This window comes from Dromaius novaehollandiae, chromosome 1 (assembly GCF_036370855.1).
Source record: "Dromaius novaehollandiae isolate bDroNov1 chromosome 1, bDroNov1.hap1, whole genome shotgun sequence".
NCBI lineage: Eukaryota > Metazoa > Chordata > Aves > Casuariiformes > Dromaiidae > Dromaius > Dromaius novaehollandiae.
In genome coordinates, this window is record NC_088098.1 from 41305884 (window position 1) to 41319670 (window position 13787).

At 36.4% G+C, this 13787-nt stretch overlaps 1 protein-coding gene across 12 annotated transcripts in view; it reads right to left on the reverse strand.

Moving 5' to 3' along the window:
* Positions 1-13787, reverse strand: part of PPFIA2 (PTPRF interacting protein alpha 2) — a 351928-nt gene that overhangs the window by 19090 nt on the left and 319051 nt on the right. For all 12 annotated transcript variants that reach the window (XM_064509618.1, XM_064509631.1, XM_064509622.1 and 9 more), the window contains one exon: positions 3268-3349. In XM_064509618.1, coding sequence (XP_064365688.1) covers positions 3268-3349 — 82 coding nt within the window. The remainder of the gene's footprint in view (positions 1-3267; positions 3350-13787) is intronic.

Genomic DNA, 13787 nt, shown 5'->3' on the forward strand with positions numbered 1-13787 from the left:
CTCCTGGTATATCAGAAAGCTTGAGGAATGACTGCATTATGTTCTGAGAAGTCCTTCCCACTGATGGGATGAACGACTGCACTCCATCCAATGCTATTTTGAACCTTAAAGATACGATTCACTTCCCCCCAACTGTAATGAAATAAAATTTCATGTGGCTGTGACAGTCAAAAAATTAAAACAAAAATTACGTAGATCACATCCATCTGTATTTAAACAAATGACCATAAGAAAACTGTGCATAGCTTTAAAATATACTTAATATCCTTGCTTAATTTGACGTTAAATTGTTTCCTACATGCACTTGAAAAGTAGGAAAGCTTTAATAGTGGGAGTTGTTCACCCTGAAGAAATAGATTCAAATGTTTGCTGCTCGTTAGCTAAATTAGTTCTTTAATAAACAGCTGTCTCTATCAGAAAATGGCCATTCAGTTAGACAACGCAGTCTCCAGGAAGAGGACATGTTCATTGTTCTAGGCAGAGAGATCCACATATCAGGAGTGACATACTTTACCAGAGTTAGTTAAGGAAACTCCCAGTTCTTAAAATGTACCTCAACAATGCCTATGCTACGTACAGACAACCAGAATAAATGCTAAGGTTGAAAAGTTTAGCCTTGAAAAGTATGAAAATATCACAATGGCAACCATATCCACTATTTTAACTTTGCCCTTTTGCTCTTTTAATGTTAAATTTGGGCTTATATTCCACGATCATATACTATGTTTTCCCCAGGGGGGTATGAAACACACAGTGCCCGTCTGCTGACTGCATGCACTGATGCTCATTGAATAAATTCAATACTTCTGCCCTCATACGTTTTTATCATCAGTATGCAACCTGCATTGAATACAACAACATATACTTCCTCGTGGGCACTCCTGCGCTGCTCTCATCATATTTCCGAAGAAGTTCACATACACTAAGTTCTTCTTACAGCCCCTCTCCCAGACAATGGGAAGCATATCCTATTTTGCAGCTAAGAACTGAAGCAAAAAAAGATTAGGGCTCAACTTGTCTCCAAACTGTCTCCAAATTTTGAATCGCCGTTTAAGACATCAAAGGACATTTTTTTCTGAGAAATGTACAGGCCTTTGTACGTTCACCTTTCCAGACAACCAGTTTCGATTGTAGTAGTGACTATTCTTGACTGACACAAATCTGGCTCTCAGAGTTATCTGAAAAAGTCATTTAGTAGCCAAATCAATATAATGAATCTTCCTTATTAACAGAGATTGTTTCTTTTGAAGGAAGGAAAATATCATCCCATTTTCCAAGATAATGTCCAAATGCCTTTCTGCACTTTTCATTTCATCTTTTTCATTAGGCACCTTCAACAACTATGAGATGCAAACATTTTGTGGAGCTCCCCATCCTTTATTTATTCCCTGAGTATACTAGGTCCTGTGCTTTTGGGCACACACTTCTTACTGATTTCAACAGGAGAAAGTTCAAACCGTTAGCAAGGGTAAATCTTCTAAGATATCCCCAACTGGTAAATCATCTCAAAACTGCAGACAACACAGTGGATGTGCACCGGGGCGCTGAGTGAAGGCTAGAGGGGGAGCTTGAGAGGGGGCACTTCCTAACATTAGGGGCAGGGTTAATCTCTGAGCCAATCTAAAATTATGTATGAAGACTAAACTGTCTCTGTCATCAGTGGGGAAGAGTAGCTACTTCCAGAAAGACTGACTGAACACACTGATGTGTTTTTCACCCATCTTTCTTTTTTAGATGCTATCTTAAAATGGGACGACTCATTCACATAGCTACAATTAGATGGCATGAAATCTATCTTGAGTTTGTCACCTGAGCATTTCATATAGCATTTTCTAGGTACTTCTGTTAAAGTTATAGAGGGAGTTATCTTTTTTTTTAAGCAGGGAAAAACCCAGCAAATTGATGGCACTCACAACAGTCATCCGAATAGGTGGGACTATAAATCCATGGTACAGACACTTGTTTCTGGAGCCAGCAAAGAGCTTGTAGCTGCATCAAGCTGTGTAAGAGTGACTCTGTACAAGTATGAGAAAGGAAGGACTTTCTGCCTTCTCCTCCCCTCAAGATCTGGATAAGATTTTTTTTTTTTTTTTTTTTGGAATGGTTTCTTCACCTGAAACAGTTCATGTCTTTTTGTGAAATGTGGTGGATAGCTTTTCTGAATAAAGTGTCTCCAGATATGTTCCAAAATCCATTCATTTAGACTCACTGAGATGTTGAGGGCAGCCAAGGGAGAGAGAAAGAATTCACAAGGGGGTTTAGGCAGGCTTCACAACAGAGAGAGGATGTGATTTTGCCCCCTTTTATCTTTAACTTAGAACAGGAATGGGACATTAGGACTTACGTTTCTTTCCTGATTCACATCCCTGGAAATAATCTGGGGATTGAATAACTGCCAGGAAAATGCCCCTCTCATTTGGCTGTGGCATGTGGCAGTCATTTTACAAAGTCTTCTGGTGAAGATATTCTATTTTGCACAGTGCATTCACTAGAGTTGGGGCCGAAATCCCAGAGATGCAATCCTCAAAATATGGAACAATTTTTTGCCACCTTCTCTAACAAATATTTATTTTCTCTAAAAGTGGAACAGATGCAATAGGTGAGATAAGGACAGACCATCCGCTCTGAACACAGGAGAGCCCTCTGCAGCTAGATCAAATTTCAGAGATGAAGGATCTGCCTCATTCAAATCAGAGAGATTTCAGCATGGATCTTTCACATCCCATGTGAGAGTGCCTAAAGGAACACCTCTTTCTGTTTTGAATGATATCCAAGTAAAAATATAATGAGAAAGGGCTGATTAAGAGGTCAGAACATTACAAGTCCTTTAAATTCATTCAAAAATTCTGAAGACGTAGGTTTTGTGTTAACCTCAAATAAAATTTAACACCTAATTTTTGTTTTTTCCTTTGCACACCATCCTACATAAACACAGGCTGTGGATTTCACAGACATTTAGGGACTGAGATGTTACGAGATTTCAGAAATTGGGAGTTCGATCGCAGTTTCAATAGTAGGGCACATTCTAGTGATAATAAAACCTTTTCTTCCTGTCTCTGTTCCCCTGTAATCCTGTCTATCTTTTGTCAGCTCTAGTCTCTGAATCATACTGTCTAGCATCCAAATCTGCTTAGTGCTCATGCCACAGGGAACAGGAGGAGAGGAAGAGACTTTTTTTAATCGCCTCTTTTAGAATTTATAAGGACAAAGCACACAGAAGCAGCCCACAAACACGAGCCACATTTCCGAGAGGGACTTCACACTTACCTCCAGCCAGGCAACCACTGTCGGCCCATCCCACTGTGCAAAAGGCAAACCCTTTCTCCGAGCTTCTTCCAGAAGTTCATGCCTAAAAATGGGTCAAAAAATGTGAAGTATGCACAAGTATGTGTAGGGATGATACAGACCCAATCATGCCTTGCTGTTAAAGGTAACAGTGAAGCACAATGAGTTGCCTTTATGTTAGTAACCTTTTTGTTTTAAAAGGCACAGAGCTGTAAAAACAACAAAAACAAGCAATGTAGTTCTTTCTCCTTTTTGAACATATTCCTTATTCTGTGCCCAGTTGTTTTCAAAATTTTTTTTTTTTTGGTTTATTTTGCCATTCTTTTAAACACCTAGCATATAAAAGGAGAGGTTTCTGTCTGTCCTTTCCTGAAGCAATAGGGCATTGGGATACCCAACATAAAAGGATCAGCCAGATAACAGAGCCAATGGGGAAGAGAAAACTGAGGGATTCCTCCTGGGACTGGCTTAGCTGTGCTCTGACACTGACCCAGAAAGGCTTTATTCAGACAGAAACTGCCAAATCCTAGACCTGAGCTAACCTTGGATGTTAGCAGTGTCTAAAAGTTCTCTGTGTTTGAAACACTAAACCCTGCTGGACTAGCTATGCACAATTCTCAGATCTCTGGAGTACAGCTGTTCTGCATCTTAAATAAATCATCCATGTCTAATTAAGAGCTGGCTGTAGCTTTATTAGTTTCATGTTAAAAACTTTTTTAATTGCTTATAGAAAAAAAAGTCATTTACTGTATATGTAGTTCTCAAAGCTTAAAATACAATTTTAATACAGCAGAATTAAATATTTGGTAAAGTTATGTACAGGTCAGTCATCTAAACTATCAGGAAAATTCTCTGCACTAAATATGTTAAATGATTTGCCCGGACATCTAACAGACTGCTGTTGTAGTGCAGAACAGAAATAACCCGTTGTGGTAGCACAGAAGGAGCAGTCCTTCAAAAGTCTTTTTTTTTTTTTTTTTTTTTTTTTTTTTTGATATTAAACACAGTACTTTTAGCTGCCTCCTGCTGAGAGAAACACAAAAGAACGCTCTCAGCAACAAGCAATAGTGAAAAACATATTAGACAGGGACTATGCTAATGTAACATTAAAATTTGCTTACATTCCCTCATAACAAGAAAGTCTTGGAATTATAGCTTCAATTTTGCTCCTTCCTCCTTTATTACTACAGCCTTTGTGATTCACAGATCCCTTGGCAATGCTTCCCTGCCGCAGCAGCTCTTCAAATATATGTACTACACAACCACAGCAGACAAAAGCGATGGAGTGATCTTACTTGTAGATAGTGCTCCTTTGGGGATTTTTGCACTCCTGAGGGACCAGACTGTGAGAGAATTTGGTTTTAATAGAAAAGGGAACCCAAATAGCAATTTTGCATATTTGTTTAAATGCCTTGCTCTGTATATTGATAGAAAGACAGCTGCTTTAGTTGCTATGTTTCTTCTATAGCAATATACAATACTACAAGGACTTGACAGCTTTACTGAAGCTTATCTGGCTTCTCCTCCCATGTCTTTTGCAGCACACCTCACCTTTGTCACTCAGCGCTCCAACACCAGCCTTACTTTCTGCAAAAGCAAAATCCCCAGTCAAGTGAGAAAGAGCACCTCTGGTGCGTGAACAACAGGTCACCTCCAGTAGCTGGTGGAGGTGCGGGAATCCTGTATTCCCAGAGAGAAAACTACCGAAGGCCAATACAAGCCCACAGATGAGGCTGCCCAGCATAGCAGCACTTGAGACACGGGTACACATGCCTCGCTGCTACGTGTAGGTGACATAGTTGGGTTGCAGCCCTCGGGGAGAGCAGGGACCCTGCAGCAGGATCTGCTCCTTCCCCTGCCGGGCCAGCACCACCTGAAGCCAGCCCTGGCCCCTTCTGCCCACTGCAGACACCACAGCAACCTGCATTAGCTAACGTTTTCCCTTATCCGGGCTGTTGTCTTCTCCCACCAGGGCTGAAAGAGCAGGGTTGGCTATCGCGATGGATAAAATCCCTGTGTGACTGCAGGAACCGAAGAGGCGTTGTCCCACGCATCACTTAAGTTCTCGCTTCCCTGAAAAATCTACTCCCCTTCTATTGGGATGACACAGGAAGTGTTTGTAGGGAGTTCCACGGGACTTCGTTACACTTGAAAGCCTCAAGCTTGGTTTGGAGACTCAGCATTATTGAAGTGCTTCTCAAACAAATATATATTTTCAGAGTAGGAAAGCACTTCTATTACTTCAGAGACCATCTGGCACCCAGAGCTAAAGCAAAATATAGCTCTGGTTATTGATTTTGACTGAAGAAAATGGGACTGGGCCAGAAAGGGCATGCTTTACATAAATGCTATAGCCAAAGACTACAGTCTGATAAACTTCTAATCCAAAAGGTCTTGGGAAGGAGAAGAAAAAAGTGTTTTGGTTTCAAAATATATTTACTGTAATGCTAAACTTCATTACGTGCACCCAGTGCATGGGGAATGTAGCCATCATAAGGCCTGTGCCTCACTTAACTCAGTGGAATACTAACAGGATTTTTATAATATTTATTTCCCTTAAAATCATTTTATACTTCAGAACTTATACTTCCTTCCCATAGAGATTTCATTTAAACACCTTTCTAATATTAAAGTTTATATAAATTATATTTTCCAAGACTGTTCTTTAGCTATTTTGATGTGCAACATTAGGTGATCTGCATACCCTTAACTTTCATTTTCTAAACCAGAACTTCTGCTTCTTGACCAAAAGAGATATCTGTAGCTGGTGGTCATAGCAAACTCTTATCTTTCGATATGAACTAACATTAGAGAAAAAAACACCTCTCTACCACAACAGGTCATAAATGTAGGAAAAGTATGTATTATTTTGATCAATAGTGAAAATCGTCAGAAAAATGAATTGGTAATTTGAATATTTTAGAATAGAATTTGGATATTTTAGAACTGCCTGGATGTACTGATGTTCTTGTGGGATAGTCAGCAGCTTGCTGGGCCTAGTGACAGGAAATCCCCAATTGCAAACAGTGGCCCCTGCAGCTCCATCTTCCTTACAAAACCAGACAACTGATCAGAAGGGGAAGAAGAGACAAATAACCTACATGAGTGGCAAAATAGAGCTCATCTCTCCTTCTTCCTTTCTCTACAAAGGCAAGGTTTAGCAATGGTGAACAGCATGGTACAGTTCTGCTAATTCGGAAGCTGCTTGGCTGGGAAATGTGGGGATATTCCTCTCCTAAGATTTTGTCAGAAAAGTACTTACTGTATGTTATAATGTGTCCATTTTGCATTGGTAAGGAGGTAGAGAATTAAAATGTAATTATTTCCATGCTCATTTAGTTTTTTAGTAACATATGAAAACAAGCTGATAAGGAAGAATTGACATTAATTAGACTTTGCTATAAATGGTATTATTTTGCAGATAAAGCTTTAAACCACTTACTACCACTGGACTGAATTCCAAAGTAAAGTCATATTTTTAAAGATAACATTATTGCTGTTGAAGAATAAAATCCTCTTCCTGGAGACTCTGTGGGAATAACTGTAATGTGCTATTTAAAATATGTCATTAGTCATGTTCCTCACTCTGAGCCTGGTTTTGCAGAGCAAGGAAATTTCATGAACATCATCACTTAGCATTCATCCAAAATTTGAGAGAGGCTTGTATTTATCTGTTTCAGACAGAATGCTTCAAAGCCATTTTCTTTAGCATCATTATTCCCAGAACCAGGAATGACTGGCCAAATTGTCATCAACATACCACAAGATTGTTACTTTTGCTTTACTACATCCAAACTGTGTTTAATACGAGCAACGTAAAGAATAGCTGAAAGTGTAACTGTCTCATACTATGGTACTATGAATGCTCCAATATCCATCTGGACATCACAGGTGCATGGGAACAAAGGGAGGGAGGAATGAATGCTGAGAGTGAAAACTATGTCATAATCCATGAAATTTCCTGTTTCCTATATATTCTTCCCTTACACAGGGCAAATACTAGCTCTGTATCAGCAGCCCTCACCAACTCATTGCATAAAGCTTAATGAACTTTATTTAAAAGATAAGAATATTCTTTATATAGACCTTGTGTGGGAAGTTAACAAAATCTGGCTTTAAACACATCATTCAATGACATTCAATTTTCTCCATGAAGATGATGCTCCCCCCATGAGGCAAACAAAAAATAACAGTTTAGGATGTTCTATATACATCATTCAAACACTCTGCGTAGTATATAAAGCAAGTCCAGACATTGTCATGATGAAATCTGAATTTTTACAATGTTTCAGCACAGATCTTCATATTTCTGCCAATATCAGCATTTACTATGGTAGTTGTAGTAGGGTTCACATAAAGAGTTCTCAGGGCTACAAATTATAATGTCTCTAAATTATAATGTGAGAAAAATTGAAAATGAGACATGGTGAAATCAAAGGCCAAATTATGTTAGTAGTAAAGTACAAGCAGAATTAATTTAGAACTTCTGGCTAACAGGTGATTTAGATTCCTATGAAATGGCCTTTACTCATTGATGTTTTTTCAGAAAGACAACAGAAGAAAGAGTAATACCTGATGAAAGAACCTAGCAGACCCTCCATTATTATTATTACTATTATAACTACCATCATCACTATTATTATAAGTACTAAAATGTCTAATTTAAAACCAAATTTTACACATGATTGGTTTCACAAACGGTAATAGACAAAAAATATGCTGTGTTCATCTGAGTAATCCTATGAATTCAAATTAAGATTAAACACATCTGTGTCTCTCTGGTAGAATGACAGTCAGTACACCATGTGCAAATCTAACATACTCACATTCAAAGACTCCAAAATTCAGAAGAGAGGACTTCTAAGAAATTAAGTTGGCTTTAGCTTTTTATTTTTGCTATTGCCATTTAAAATATTGTCAATATTTAAAGGAGGCTAGAATCCTGTAGCTAATGTCAGCACATGACAAAACGAGGTAGCTGAATTCGTATAAATCAATCATTAGGTTAAACATCTAATATATATAAAAGCTATATTTTATCCATTTATTTCCTCAAAGACTATAAATATTTTTAAAGTCTAATTCAAGCCAGGTTTCCAATGGCTTATAAAAATGACATTATGAAAACTTTGTGTACATTTATCCATTTCTTATTCTACATCACATTTCATGAGATGTACGAAAAAAGAACCTCTAATAGAGACTCGGACTTCATATTGCCACATAATGTTGATTTAGTCTAATCTAAAAAGGTCTATCTTACTTGTAAAGACTTCACTAAGTAAAAATGGAGTAAGATCTTATCTCAACTTTTGATCTTAAATGACCTTGCTTTTAAATCATGTAAAGTCATCATTCTTTCTCCTTTTTGGTACTTGGTATAAGAGGCAGACTGGGAGAAAGCAGTGAAGTTCAATTCCCATTTTTACAAAACGTACATATCCAATTTTAAGAAACTTTCAGAGAAGAATAACTGAGAAATGCAAATAGGCATAAATCAGGATGTTAATAATAAAAATGTTTTTAAATCAACAAAACAAGGAAGTGTACCCTTAAATTTAATAACAGCCCAGATAACACAGTTTGGGAAAGCAGATTTAATAATGCTGCAATGATTCTATATAGGTGCACACTATAAGTGTGTGCAAGCTGAAAGGCACTGTTCTTTTTCTGAATTAAGCTAAATGAAGCATGTTCAGGAATGCTGAATAAGCAAGATAAATAAAGACCTTAACTTTAAATGAGAGCTGCAGAGGTATTATTAAAAAATAATAAAAATGCCTAAGAAATAAATAGATGCATAATACACAACTTTGCAATCTTGTATGTACTCTCCTACACCCTTTGAGACCTCGGAAATATCCAGGTTGATTAAACTTTATTAAATCTGGCTTTGTAAAGCCATTCCATAATCATACATTTTAAACTGATTTGATAACCCTTGTTCTCTTTGAGTTTTTCTGCTCTTGGAGGCTTTAGAAAGTTATAGCTCATACATACTTCAGAAAAGCTCATACATACTTCAGAAACATTGCATGCATGAAAATTTCCTTTCTGAGTTTCAGAAACACTTAAAAAATAGTATTTGCAGAGTAGATCAAAGAAGAGATGTTATAGTTAAAAGTCTTCTTGTAACTTGATATCAGGTTAGCAATTCTAAAAAACTCCAAACTTAAAATAAAGGAACTGGTGAAAAGAAAATAGTGAAGCTACATATGCACAAATGAAAATACTATTGTACTACATGTTCAGCATGAGGGCTTCCACAGAAAAAAGGGATTTGTGTACTCTGGATTACAAAGGCGTTTAGGACTCTGTCCTCTGTGATTTAATTCAACAGGATTTATGCCTACATCCATCTGTGAATCTAGGCCTTTACTCTTACTGATTTCCCACTGACAAGCTTCTAAATGCTTTTGTAATTCCAGGCTTCAGAAACACCTCCAAATGCATTTATTAAAAAGAAGAAAAAGGTCATAATTATCTCCAATTAGTTCATCTACTACGTTAAGGCCTGCTGAGCAAGTGCTGAATTTGTGTATGCTTTCAAGGATTACAGTTAGTCTGAATACTTTGAAAATTTTTGTTTTGGTTAGTTTTTTGCATGGTTTTGTTATAGAAGGTTCACAGAAAAACAAAAACAAATAAGAAAAAATAGAAAATAAAACATGGTGCTGAAAATGAACGCGTTCAGCAGCCATGGTGCTTTAACTTACCCAGATATGCTTTTCATGAGATGAAGAGATGAATGGAAAAAAAAAAAAAGCACACAAATGTTAATGAATATATGTCAGTCCATCAAAAAAAATCATGATAGATAAAATAATAGCACTGTTATAACTATGGAAATCTTTCTAACTGGTCTTTGACTTATCATTATATTATCATTATAGCAGTGTTGGTTGATAAACATCAGGCACCACTCAGCACAGCACACTTACAGCACATATTTGTGCCAAAGATCTGCAAACATCATGAGTATGGAAAATATTTTCAAATCAAAGCATGTTGCCCAAATTTGAACAATTTCATAATGATTTTTGTATAACACAAAAATCCTGAAAAATCCAAATGTAGCAAATTACCATAGAGACACAGTAAAAATAAGAGTGGACTATGAACCAAGATTTGTTTTTCAACATGCACTTTACCAATATTTTGGCAGAACGTCCTCTGGTGATTATAAATGAGCTAGACTTGTTTTTCTGAAATATGCAGGAGATGGCATGCACATAGATGGCCAGCTTTTGTTACTGTTATTCATGCTGCATAGTATGTCAGTTTGAGCAGTCATACTAACATTAGTTTAGTAGTAATATTAATGGGAGTGTTTTGCGCTCTAGCTAACCTATTGCTGCCAACATAATTGACAAAGGTTTTTGTAGGAGAAACCAGGATGCCATTACTGACAGTAAAATTTCTTCAGCATCCTTTAACTGCCATCATAAAAAAAAAAAGAAAATTATATGCCTGTTTTCGTGTATGTATGTTCTTGTGTGTGTGATAAGCAGAAAAGATGGGAGAAAGGAGGAGAAAAAGTGAGATACAGAAAAGTAGATGGAAACGAAGTAGAAAGAAGTTATACACAGAAAGTTTAAGAAAAAAGGAAGGGAAGGGAAGGACAACGAAGGTTAGCATTATATACAAAGGACAAGAGAACTACTCAAACAATTACCAAATCTGATGGAAGTACCACTAGACTTGAATGTGCATGCATGATTTCGGGGCAAAAATCTCTGGTCACACTCATTTTCTACTGAGCTACTGCAAAGACTGACTTGAACGCCTTTGCTGGAGAAACCCTTCATTTTGGCCATTCCAGGGTCTATTGAACCAGCACACCCATTTCTTACATCTTCCTCTCAATCCTCCTCTGAAAATGGGAGGAGGAATAAACAGGGGGATTAACTGGAGCACAGGTAATTTTCTGGTAGCTTTAATCAGCTGCAGTTCAATGCCACCTGGGGATAACCCACGAGACCTGAAGGCTGTTCCAGGAGCAGAGGATTAAGGAATATTCATTTGCTTCCTCATGGTCTTGTCCTCAGAGTAAAAAATTCAGCAGAAAAAAGTCGATCTCTAAATTCTAGCTTTCACCTTTTCATAAGACAACTAATTTATCATAATTTTATTGAAGGAAGATAAGGATTTCCCTTAGATTTATATTATACTGTTAAAGATACGTAGTATTTTCTTCCTCTGCTGTGTTTTATCTGTTCTTTCCTTAAACCCTAATTCTACATTTAATCTGATAGGATATTTATATCTGCAAGAGATCAGAGTTCAGGGAGCAGTTGCATGTATGAGAGTATATGCTTATATCTCAGATTGTAATAGATGGGCCCATATGTGTAGATAAGACAGGGATTGGGACTCTGATCTATTTTTATTTGATTAAAAATTTACAACGAGTTGATAGAAATATCCTTATGGTGTATGGGAAAAACAGAATACAAAAAACCTGGCAAAAGGAAAAATATTATATTAAAAATACAAAACTTTTAAAATTATGGGTTAGAAATAGAAAATATTTATGTCCTCAATAAAATATACTGTATACAATTTTTTCATCATCAGAACATCTGAATAAGGCTTATGTATCCTCTAGGATAAATACATATATTCATTTGTAATGATAAGAAAGGAAGGAAGTCTCCAAATATCTAATTTCATAACATGATTTTTTTTTAACATGAATAAAAGATATTGGCAAAAGCTTGTATTGACTAACTATTTCTAATGGTCTTTAAGTAAGTGGAAAAATATATTCAGTAAAGGAATGAGATTTTAAAAGAAAATTAATCTTTATGTAGCCAAGAGAAAGTGATGGTGGATACTGCATGCAACCCTAGACTTCATCAGAATACTGAATAGTTCTCCTTCCTGAACTGGAATGAGAAAATAGCAAATAATAAATACTGAATACAGTTTTCTTTGCCCGACAGAGAGGAAGAATTAAAGAGCAGTCTGCAAGCTACTAACTACATCAGCTAATTTCTCATAGATGAAGTAGGAAGAGAAGAAATTAAATGCATCATATTAAAATTATTCTTAAGAGCTAGTGTAAGGAAATAAATCATGTACATTTAGGATATAATGGAGTTCAAAGCATTAAGTATACAAGAATATTAGACAGATAACACAGAAAAAAGACCTTAATTAGTCCAATTGGATTCATTTTTCCAAAATGTGTGTAATTAAGAAGATCATTAGAAACAGCTATTTGCTCTTACTGCAGAGGACAGAGATTAGTTGTAGCCACAAATACGCTATGTCAAATTCTAATTGCAGTTGCACACATAAAACCTATTCTCATTAAAGGGCCATTGTGTGGAATTGAAAGGAACTAAATGATAACTACAGTGTTCAAAGTCTTAATTCCACAAAAAGATCTAGCTAGACATATTTTCAAGCAGCCTGTTGATTGGGGACCAAACCTTCAATTTTCTACAGGTAAATCTAAGCACAATGTTCTGCTTTATTTAATTGATTTAATTTAAATGCAGATCACTACAATATGTGGCCTTGTTTTCATGATTTTTTTTCTCTATCATCTCCTAATATTTGGAAAAACTATACAAATAAAAAAATACAAAAGAAAAGGACATAAGCACTATTAGGAATTCACCAAAGGCAACATCCTTTTTTCTATGTAAAAAGGAAGAAAACTGACTTAATACAACATTCTCTTCTGCTAATATAGAAGTTAATTGTGCTTGATATGCACATTACTGTAGTCAGCTGAGATTTAACAGTCCTGTAATTCTCTCAGGTTAATTCTAAGGCCATAATTACTATGAGTTTCTTTTCACAAGGGAATTTTGTATACCAGAATTAGCTAGCTCTTGCTCTTACCAGGCTATATGTATGTATGTAAGCGCATGTATGTGTTCTGGCATGATAAAGCTTTTTTGCAATCTAGTTGCAGGCAGGAGGTTATATTTTGCAAACATAGCCTGTACCCATGGAGTAAATCTCCCCAAACAGGTTCACAGGATAGATTCTTTTTTTTTAAAATTTTTATTTTCATGGAAAATACAAACCTCACATTTTAAGCTTATTTTGGGAATGTGGAAAAGGATTTATGTTATTACATGGATCAAGAAAAAGAAAATTAACAGATTCTTATTCAGAGTCAAATCAAATCAAAGTGGAGGAAAAGGTGAAGCTGAAAGCTCTGCTCTTGACTCATGCTACCTTGGCCAGATGACTGAAAACTGACAATTTGCATTATGACAAAGTGCAGCAAATTCATGGGCTAGGAGGTAAGTGAGGACTGATATTCTAACATTCATATTAATAAACTTTGGAATTTATCAGCTTTTGAGCTGCAAGCCTGTTAATGTGATCTAGCTAAGGGCCACCTGACTTAAATGTAAAATTTTGCACATGGAAATAATTTGTATTTTGGATTTGCTAAGGAAGTGACAGCATAGACCAAATTCAGAGGGTACTAGCAGCATGCACAAGGTCAAATTCACCTCTGTGTGGCTATCAAGTAC